The following is a 10,492-nucleotide window of genomic DNA, read 5'->3' on the forward strand; positions in this document are numbered from 1 at the left end:
AGCTGGTGCTAGACAGCCAGCTGGGCTCACCCACAAGCAGAGGTTTGGCTCTCACAGGCCTGCCCCTCAGCGCCTGCCACTGAAAGTCCTGGCTTAGGAAAGACACAAATGAGTATGCGTCTGGGACCAAGACAGGGCTTTCCTGGTGGCCGAGTGGTAGAGAGTCCACCTGCCAAAGCAGGAGATGCAGGAGGCTGGGGTTCGATCACTGGGCAGGAAGATCCCCCAAAGAAGGGAATGGCAACCCGTTCCATACTCTTGCCTCGAGAATCCCTGGACAGATAAGCCGGGCGGGCTCCAGTCCATGGGGTTGCAAAGAGTCGGGCATGACTGGAGCTACTGAGCACCGCCCACACAGGACCAGGGGCAGGGAGAGTCTGACGCTGTGTCCCCTTCCATTTGCACAAAGCCCAGGCCTCCCTGGAGGGTCAACAGGAGGAGGAGGCGCGACCCCAGGAGGAGGCCCTCTGGTTTGCCACCACCACTAGCTGCCCTGCCCGACGCCTGCCCTGGCCCCCCAGTTTTCCACCACCAGTAGCTGCCCTGCCTGACGCCTCCCTGGGCCCCCGGCTCCCCTGGCCAGGCCCTCTTCTTCCCCTCCCCTACACCAGCCCTGCTTGCGGAACTCGACTCAGGCTCAGCACCACCATCCAGCATCTGAGAAAAGGGGAGCTTCAGTGAGGCTGAGGGTCTGGGGGCTGTCAGGGCCTTGCCCTGGGGTGGAAAGAGGTAGCCAGGGGGCCAGGGGTGGGGAGACCTGTGGGTGAAATTGCTGACGCCACCCCAGGAACTCTCTTGGGGGATCTCTTTTCTCTTCTCCATCTCAGCAGAGCCGTGCCCCCACCCCCACCCACCAGTGCCATGGGAACTGTGGGTGCAGATGTATGCCCGGCTTCAGATAGGGACTGGGTGGGTGGTCAGCAGGGCCTAGGCCAAGGGATAGATCGGAATGTTGGAAGGGCCCCGTGCCGTGGGGCGGTGAGGGGTGGTCTTATTATCATCACCACAGACAAGGTTCTGTCCCCTTAACTTTTCTTCCTTGGGGTCCACTGAGGCAGGGGGTAGTCACGGTGAGGGTGCTTCTCCCCCCAGACTACTGATAGCTTACAGTGAAGGGTGTCAGACTTGTCATCTCCTAAGAAGATTTAGCTTAGGGACCGGAGACCAAGCTTGATCCCTCAAGAGCTTTTGTGTAAGAGGGTTTTATTCAAGTATGAAAAGCACAGAGAAAGCTTCTGACGTAGACATCAGAAGGGAATGGGGAGTGCCCCCCTCGCTAGTGTTAGCAAGGGAGTTATAGACTTTTTAAGTTAGTTATTACAATAAATCAAAAGAATGTCTTTAGGTTTTAAAGATCTTGGTAGACCCACTCCCATATTTTACATTTTAAGATAACAGAATTAGCCCGCTGCCCTCAAGCAGGTTACCTTGTTGTTATATAATCCTCAGCACAGAGTTTAAACTGAGTTGTTTGTTGTAATCATCAGTTCCTGGGCTTAAAGAAAAAAGCATTTTATGTGACTAAGGACTTCCCTTATAGCTCAGTAGGGAAAGAATCTCCCTGCAATGCAGGAGACCTAGGTTCAATTCTTGGGTCAGAAAGATCCCCTGGAGAAGGAAATGGCAACCGATTCCAGTATTCTTGCTTCTTGCCTGGAGAATCTCAGGGACAGAGGAGCCTGGCGGGCTACAGTCCATGGGGTCACAAGAGTCGGACACGACTTAGCGGTTATACCACCAATACCATGTGTGGAAGGCTAAGGAATGGAGAGAAAAGAAGATGTTCGTTCTTTCCTCCTCCTTGAGAATTCCAGACCCCTTTCTCCTCCTTGGGGACCGCAGACTTCTTATCAACCTGTCTAGGAATTAAATCTCATTACTATGATGCTGAGAGCCTCATGATATAAGAACAGACATCAACACTGGAACCCTCCCCAGCTTCATCATGAAGCTGCAAACAGCCCTGGAGCCCCCGTGACCCTCTTGTGCCTAACAATCCCTTTCAACACCTGGAAACATTTCTTACCGCCCCCCCCCCCCCACCCCCCGCCCCGCCATCCCCAACCAGACCCTGTCCCTGTCCCCGGGGTGAATGAGTCCCATGTCCACCAGATGGAGACCGTGAACAAACCTGATCTCTGATCTCTGATCCTTAGAGCCCCATCCAGGCCCCAGAAGCCACATGAAAAGCCACCCCTATCCCATTGCTCGCTGCCTGGCTGGCAGAGGCCTGGGAGATGGAGCCCTCCCTCGACCTCCTCCCCTTCCCCTCTCTCTGGATGACCAGGGCTGCAGGGTCTCCATTTGGCCCAATAACAGAACTGGAGGTAAGAGGCGAGGATGGCTTTCGTTTCCATGGCTCTCGGAAGGCCCTGAGTGGCGGGGGAGGCCTGGCGGGGAGGTTCCTGGAGCCTAGCCACTGGGGCCCCCACACTCACCCCTGGATGCTGGCTCTCTTGGCAGAAGAGAGCAGTCAGAGCCATGTCCTTCCTGGAGGGCCACGTGGGAACAGAGTGTCTCTCTGCCCCTCTGGGCCAGGGCGGGTCTCCCCACCCTCCCTCAGGAGGAAGGAGTCACTCAGGGTCCCTTGAGGCTGGGTGCCGGGTGCCCGGGCGGGTCGGCCTGGGGGCACACCAGGGTCTGGGTTTGCTGGGGCTCAGGAAGGCCTCTGAGGGAGAGTGCGGAGGGAGGCTGAGGAGACATTTGGAGACAGAAGTTCAGCCAGGCCTGGTGGCCTCCCTCCTGGCCATTCCCAGGAGGAGACACGAAGGCACGGGCTTAAGAACAGGTGTTTGTATTGAGGCTGCTTCACATGGTCCCTCCCCAGGCCTGGACCGCAGCCTAAGGAGCCACACTGAGTTCAGTGGCCGCCATGACAGTGGCCGCGCCGCTCACGGGGGCTGTGCGCGGTGGCTCCCTATCAGCCTCTTCTAAGCGGCTTGCACTCAGGTGTTACGTGTCTGCTGTCGGTACCGGTACAGGAGGACGAGAGTCACAACCATGAGCAGCAGCACTGTCACAGTGGTGATGAGGGCCACCATCTGGGTGTTGGGCTCGGGCTCTGGGGAGGGAAGGGCTAGAGGTCACAGAAGTCCTCTGGTCCCAGGTGCCAGGCTCCAGAGGGGCAGCTGTCTACCCGTCACCCAGCCACCCACCCCTGGGCAGCCGGCATTGCAGGGATGAGTGCCAAATGGTGTTATCACTGGAGGGAAGGAGGACCGGGGTCCGGGCCACCAGCCGGCCTCTGTGAGACCATGAGGGCAGATGGACTCAGATGGTGCCCTTGCCATGCACTGCCAGACCTCATGGTCTGCTCTGTGGCGAGGTCCGGCCAAGCCCCTCCCTGGGCAGAGATGAGGGAGCTTTGGCCAAACTCTCTGAAGACGAAGAGGATCTTGACCACCTAGGGTCACAGAAGCAGGACTCCTGGGGACCTTCGGGGTCAGTCCGGTCAAATTTATCATTGCAGAGAGGGGTCAAGGCCAGAGAGACGAGCTTGACTTGGTTAAGGTCACCCAGCTCACTCATGACCAAGCAACTAGTCAGGGTCCAAGCTAGGAACTCGCCAGGAGCTCCAGGGAACCCCGGGGACCAAGTGTCATTTCCCCGAGTGCCTCCCCTGAGCTGGCAGAGAGCGGGGCAAAGGCGTTTTCTTCCTCTGAGGGCTGAAAGTGAATGTCCCCCCTCCTGATCTGTGGGCTCCCCCTCACCTTTGACTTCAAGCCTCTGGGGATCTGAGATTCTGTGGACGAGGCCACCGCCGCGAGAGCGCAGGTCCATTTGGGCCTCGCACGAGAAGTTATGGTGGCCATCTTCCCTGTGAGCTGTGGTGTTACGGCTGACCATGGCATCTTGGGGGGAAGGTGCTGTCCCCACAAAGGTGTGATTGTACAAGATCTCAGTACCACGGAGCAGGGTGACAGTGAGGCCTTCGAGGGGCGCCACGGCGGGGACCCTGCACTCGATGGTGAACAGTGTCCCTGCGGCTACTGAGGTGGGCCACAGCGTCAGCAGCACTTGCTTTGGAGGGTCTGCAGGAAAGTGGGAGGGAGGTCTGCTCAGGATGGAGATGCTGCTCTGGCAGGCCCCACCCAGCCCAGACCATCCTCTGTGACCACGGTGTTCTCAGGAAGTCGGCTGGGGCAGGAAGGAGGAAGAAGTTCAGGGTGAATGATGTCTGGGAGGTAGTTTCAGGGACCTGATGACTTGTGCAATGGACAAGAAAGGAGGTGCCCTGGTGTCTACAAAGAAAATTTTCAGAATCAGTTCAGTCAACTAGAAAGATAAAAGTTTTGGCTGTGTCTCTCTCTTCTCCATAAATTCAATGGAAATTTCAAAAATTCAACAGTTGGATAGTTTTGTTGAGAGAGACTTAGCAGGGAGTGCTCACTGGAAATGGGCCATGAAATGTGAGGGTCTTCAGGGGCGGGGGCCAGAGTCAGACCTGCCTTGGTTTTCAGGATCAGGTTTAAAACTATCTGTATCCCTTAGCCATTAAACTCCATGGTTCCCTGAGTTTCCTTTAAAAAAAAAAAAGATTGATTTCTTTGGTTGTGCCAGGTCCTAGTTGTGCTATGTGGGATCTAGTTCCCTGACCAGGGATCAAACCCGGGTCCCCTGCATTGGGAGTGCTGAGTCTCAGCCACTGGACCACCAGGACATCTGTCTGGGTTCATATTTGAACTAGAATACCTAGCCCCCATTACCCCAGGGTAATATGTAGATTTTGGACATCTTTACACTCATTTGATCCACTGATGACTGTTCCGGGTGATACCCTGGGTGCCGAGCTTCTGGGAGAACCCCGGTCTCTCCATGGTTTCTGTGGCCAGTGGGCAGGTGTGTGTGTGTGTGATGGTTACACATTTGGAAAGGGCCCTCAGGGGGATATAAAACCTCGACCTTCTCTCCAGGAGGTGAATGGGTCAGTGGTGGTGTGCCAGCCCTCCTGATGGGGTCCCTGTTGCTTGTCATGGGATCTGGGGTGTTCTGGTGATGGGGGTGCTCCCCAGCTGGGAGGGGACTGTGGAAATGACTTTTACATTTGTCTAAAGCTTGCTTGGATTGTCTGCCTCTGAGCAAATCTCAAAATCCTGGTTGCTCGCAGGGTTCGAGGAGGCCAGGGGAGGGTGTGAGCAGATTCTGAGCCTGTGGCCTGGATCCAGGAGCCCAGGGAGGTGGGGACCATAGGACAATGCCCAGGAGCAGTGACAGAGCAGCCCTGTGTGGGTTTGCAGACCCAGGTGCCGGCCTCGAGGAACAGGGCCCGTGGGCGACACTCACAGAACACGGTGACAATGAAAACTTTCGTCTCCTGCTTGCCGCCGCAGGTGAAACTGCACAGGAGCTTCTCATCCTTGGAGATGTTGTAGACCTTGAATAGCTTCCACTGAGCCTGGCTCTCCAAGAGAGTCTTGCTTAGGTGCGTCTCCAGAACAATGTTCTTGGGGTCCGTGCAACTGGCAGTACAATTAATGAACTGAAACTCTCCAGACCCCACCATCAGATGCTCTGGCCCCTCGAACGCCTTCACACCAGACCCTGGAAGGACAGAAAACACTCTCACAAGACTCCCCCGCTGCCCTGCCCGGCGGGGCTGCCCACGATGCGCAGTCTCATCAACGGGTCCCTTCTGCTCCTCCCTCCGTTCAGACATTTCTGCCTCTGGTCTAGACCAAGAGGGATGTGCCTAGCTGTCTCCCTGCCCCTGACTGCGCTTCCAGCTTGTCTCCTCCAGGTGAGTCTTCCTCATGCACATCTTCTATCCCCATGGAGATTATATTCGAACTCGCCCCCAGCCCTAATGACCCCTCCTCTGCTAAAGCCTCCCTGAACTGGAGGTGGAGCGTGTCCTCTCAGGCCCCGTGTCCGTGAGTTCGGCTCCTCCCCACTCCTTCCCTCTCTTCTGCAAATCCCTGTAGAACACCGGCTGTGTGGCAGGCATGGTTCTAGGCTCTGGGGAGCCCTCAGAGACGGAAGAAGTTCAAAGCTCGCCCTTGTGGAGCTCGCACTGCCGCGAAGGACACTGAGTAACCAGCAAGCGAACTAGCCAGGCTGCCAATTGGTGGGAAGTGCCCAAGCAAGGAAACAGGGAGTGGGGTGGGGCTGCCTCGTTAACTACTGTGCTCAGGACAGGTTTCATGGAAACACTGACATCTGAGGAAAGAGGAAGGAAATGGGGGGAGCTTGACTGCCAGGTGTCTGCAGAGGGCAGAAAAACAGCAGCACCAAGACCCTGGCGGAGAAGACACCAGGACGGCTGGAGCCCATGAAGAAGGAAGAAGGCCAGGAATCTGAACTGATCTTGGCCAGCTGGGCCAGGGCTGTGCCCTGTGTTCCCACCACACCCACCCGCCCCCACCTAGCCCTCAGCTGGGGAAAGAGAAAGGTTCTCTAGGGAGATAGAGAGCTGCCTTTGAATCCCAAGTTTGCCAGCTCTGTGGCCTTGGGCAAAGTGCTTTCCTTTTCTGAGCCTCAGTTTCTCCATCTGTCAAATGGGCTAGTAATCCCTTTCCTGCATGGTTGTCAGGAAGGCATCTGACAGGTTTTCCAAAACAGAGTGCTCACACCTAAAAGCATTCTCCTTCACCGTCCCGTGGACCACTCAGAAGGGGCTTCGTTTGCACTTTGATGGTCAGCAGAAGACGATGCCCTCCACTGACCTCTGCTGTCCACTGGGCCACCTCTGAAGACCGGCTGGGACGTGCCCTCACTTTCCCTTGAGCCCCAGCCTCCTTGGTCTCCCATCAGTCTCCACGACCTGCCACATCCACACACCCTGAAGCTATGGGGCCTGTTCAACCCAAAGTGTGAAGGCCAGGTCCCTCATCTGCTGCCCCGGGGTCATGGGGTCCTGGGGACACCAGGCTTGCATAGCATCCCACACCCGTGGCGGGCAGCCGCTGTGCTCAAAGCCTCAGTGACTTCGGGACCCGGACCCCCTTCTCCACACGACACCAGGGGAACAGGCACCCTAACCTCTGGCTGGCACACACCCAGTCTGGACCCCCAGGCTCACCTCGGCAGCAGAGCAGGGCAAGAAAGGCTGCGAGCATTCCCCAGCCACCAAAAAGGGACATCTCAGGTGGTGTCCGCAGGCTCACAGGGAACAGCTGAGGACTGCCTGCCGAGAGGTGAAGGGCTCTGGTCAGGCGGGCGGCGGAGGAGGACTTGCAGCTGTAGTCCGGAACCCCCAGCCTTCTGTAAGCTGATGACCATATTTCCTCTCATTATCTGAGTGGTCTTGGGGAGGTCACGTGGAAGCCCAGCTCCCAGGGCAACATGTCTGTAAGAAGCTGGGCAGAGGAAGCCAGGAGTCAGCTGATAAGGGGGACATAATTAGTCCTCCTGGCACGGTCCTGTGTGGGGTGGAGTGGGCACCCGGGGCTCATGTGTGTGTGATGTTTGCACACGGAGCCCCAAATCTGCGGAGCCCCAACTCCCACAGGACACTTTATTGGTGTCAACAAGGAAGGGACTTTCCACGTTGGAAAGAGGGTAAGGGAGGAGTTAGCTGGACATTCTCCTATGTCCTCTGCCCCCCACCCCCATTGTGGGTGAGCACTAAATTAAAGAAAGAATCAAGAGAACAATAACAAAAGACTTTCGGAGGCTGGTTATTTATGTCTGGGTGGAGGTGAGTGGCACGGTAGGTAGATGGAAGGTTTGGTGGTAGTTCATCCTTGAGTGCTGGGTTCCGGGCTGATCGTTAGGTTATCTCACTGTGCAGTGCACATGCATGTTACATATAAGTGTTCAGTATGTGTCACATATTAAATTTTACAAAAAGAATACAAAGGGAAAAGAGAAACTCCTACATATCTAGAAAGAAGAGGCTCCTTGGAAGTATGAGCCACAGGACAGGAAAGTCCCCTCTAACCAGGTAGGATTTCACTGAATGGGATTCATCAGGAACCTTGGGGAAGAGGCTGGGGACTATATTTGTCCCCTAAGCATCAGCTCTGAGCTCAGTCCAGATGACCTGGACACAGGTGGGCTATGGCGGGAAGGCAGCCCCAGGCTTCTAAGAGGGTGGTGTGGTTGACAGAGCAGGAGAGAAAGAGAAAGGACAAAAACAGGAAATAACCACCAAGCAATAGGCTGTTGGACTCAGAGAGATGGCTGACGTGAACTCCTCATGCAATGACCAAGGAGCCGGAGGAAATTTTGTAGCAACTCCAGCCTGTGGGCTTATGGGGAGACAGGGAGAGAAAGAACAAGAACTCAAGTGTTGATTGACAATCTATCCCAAGCCCTTTCCACTCTGCCAAGAGGCAAGCAGGGAGCATCACCTTACCTGTATCAGCTAACGGGAGCTGCCGTGATTGGGAAACACGGTGGTCGAGGTCCAGCTTCCAGCAGCCGTTGTTCCCTGGGCTGCTGCTGGTTCAACAAGTGTTGCCTGGTTTTTGACTGATTTCCCTTCTCAGAAGTCACGTGCTTCCTGTCTCAGCTCTGACCTCATACTAACATCACTTTCTGTTTATTACCTCTTGTTTTAAACCCTGGTAAATAAATACCGGTCTTCCCAGGTGGCTCATTGTATAAGAATCTGCCTGCCAATGTGGGAGCCAATTCCTGAGTGAGGAAGATCCCCTGTAGAATGAAATGACACCCCACTCCAGTGTTCTTGCCTGGGAAATCCCAAGGGCAGAGGAGTCTGGCGGGGTATAGTGCCTGGGGTCTCAAATAGTCAGACATGACTGAGCATGCACGCATGCATTCAAGGGACCAAGACAGTTGAGGCCACACAAGCTGAATATCCCCTGGTTGGGGATCTTAGTTCCTCAACCAGGAATTAAGCTCGGGTCACAGCAGTGAAACTGCTACTCATGACTGGACCAGCAGGGAATTCCCTCTGCACTTTGTTTTTTTTTTTTGATGTGTGGTTTCTGTGCTCCTGGGGGCCTTGAATGAAGGAGACAGATCCAGGATGAGCTGCCCACTGAACCCCTGCAGGAGGCTTGTCAACATCAGGGAGCAGGGTCTTCCCTGTATATGACATGCCCAACCACCAAACACTTCTACTTACAACTAAGAACAATTGTGTTTTGAGATCTTTTCACAGCTGCCACTTCACCTAACAATTAAAAACATCCTCCTCTGGCAGAGTAGCTTTGTACCAAGAGGCAGAGTTTCAGAGCTGGTGCTAAACAGCCAGCTGGGCTCACCCACAAGCAGAGGTTTGGCTCTCACAGGCCTGCCCCTCAGCGCCTGCCACTGAAAGTCCTGGCTTAGGAAAGACACAAATGAGTATGCATCTGGGACCAAGACAGGGCTTTCCTGGTGGCCGAGTGGTAGAGAGTCCACCTGCCAAAGCAGGAGATGCAGGAGGCTGGGGTTCGATCACGGGGCAGGAAGACCCCCAGAGGAGGGAATGGCAACCCATTCCATACTCTTGCCTCGAGAATCCCTGGATAGATAAGCATGGCGGGCTCCAGTCCACGGGGTTGCAAAGAGTTGGGCACGACTGAGCGACTGAGCAGTGTACAGACAGGACCAGGGGCAGGGAGAGTCTGACGCTGTGTCCCCTTTCATTTGCACAAAGCCCAGGCCTCCCTGGAGGGTCAACAGGAGGAGGAGGCGCGACGCCAGGAGGAGGCCCTCTGGTTTTCCACCACCACTAGCCGCCCTGCCCAACGCCTCCCTGGGCCCCCGGTTCCCCTGGCCAGGCCCTCTCCTTCCCTCCCCTACACCAGCCCCGCGTGCAGGACTCGACTTAGGCTCAGCACCACCATCCAGCATCTGAGAAAAGGGGAGCTTCAGTGAGGCTGGGGGTCTGGGGGCTGTCAGGGCCTTGCCCTGGGGTTGAAAGAGGTAGCCAGGGGGCCAGGGGTGGTGTGGGGAGACCTGTGGGTGAAATTGCTGACGCCACCCCAGGAACTCTCTTGGGGGATCTCTTTTCTCTTCTCCATCTCAGCAGAGCCATGCCCCCACCCCCACCCACCAGTGCCATGGGAACCGTGTGTGCAGATGTGTGCTGGCTTCAGGTAGGGACCGGGTGGGTGGTCAGCAGGGCCTAGGCCAAGGGATAGATCGGAATGCTGGAAGGGCCCCGTGCCCTGGGGCGGTGGGGGGTGGTCTTATTATCATCACCACAGACAAGGTTCTGTCCCCTTACCTTTTCTTCCTTGGGGTCCACTGAGGAAGAGGGTAGTCATGGTGAGGGTGCTTCTCCCCCCAGACTACTGATAGCTTACAGTGAAGGGTGTCAGACTCGTCATCTCCAAAGATTTAGCTTAGGGACCAGAGACCAGGCTTGATCCCTCAAGAGCTTTTGTGTAGCAGGGTTTTATTCAAGTATGAAAAGCACAGAGAAAGCTTCTGACGTAGACATCAGAAGGGAATGGGGAGGGCCCCCCTCGCTAGTGTTAGCAAGGGAGTTATAGACTTTTTAAGTTAATTATTACAATAAATCAAATGAAAAGATCTTGCTAGACCCACTCCCATAATTTACATTTTAAGATAACAGGATTAGCCCGAAGGGTTTCAG

The 10,492-nt window shown here is 55.5% G+C and overlaps 1 protein-coding gene across 1 annotated transcript; it reads right to left on the reverse strand.

Annotated features, from left to right (window-relative positions):
* Positions 1-2,090: 2,090 nt before the first annotated feature.
* On the reverse strand, positions 2,091-8,371 carry LOC128065009 (intercellular adhesion molecule 2-like). The gene is made up of 5 exons (XM_052658071.1): positions 8,297-8,371; positions 7,019-7,295; positions 5,284-5,541; positions 3,711-4,031; positions 2,091-3,061 (listed from the first exon to the last, which is right to left on the reverse strand). The coding sequence occupies exons 2-5, from the start codon at positions 7,077-7,079 to the stop codon at positions 2,946-2,948; spliced, it is 756 nt and encodes a 251-aa protein (XP_052514031.1). The 5' UTR covers positions 7,080-7,295; positions 8,297-8,371; the 3' UTR covers positions 2,091-2,945.
* Positions 8,372-10,492: the final 2,121 nt, after the last annotated feature.

This window comes from Budorcas taxicolor, chromosome 19, assembly GCF_023091745.1.
Source record: "Budorcas taxicolor isolate Tak-1 chromosome 19, Takin1.1, whole genome shotgun sequence".
In the NCBI taxonomy this organism is placed as follows: Eukaryota; Metazoa; Chordata; class Mammalia; order Artiodactyla; family Bovidae; genus Budorcas; species Budorcas taxicolor.

Bases quoted from the DNA above. Each gene is read 5' to 3' on its own strand.
- LOC128065009 (XM_052658071.1), bottom strand. From the start codon at position 7,079: ATGTCCCTTTTTGGTGGCTGGGGAATGCTCGCAGCCTTTCTTGCCCTG. The intron at 5,542-7,018 runs GTGAGCCTGGGG...CTGTCCTTCCAG, and splicing joins TGCCCTGCTCTGCTGCCGAG to GGTCTGGTGTGAAGGCGTTC. The intron at 3,062-3,710 runs GTGAGGGGGAGC...TTCCCTCCCCAG, and splicing joins CCAGAGGCTTGAAGTCAAAG to AGCCCGAGCCCAACACCCAG.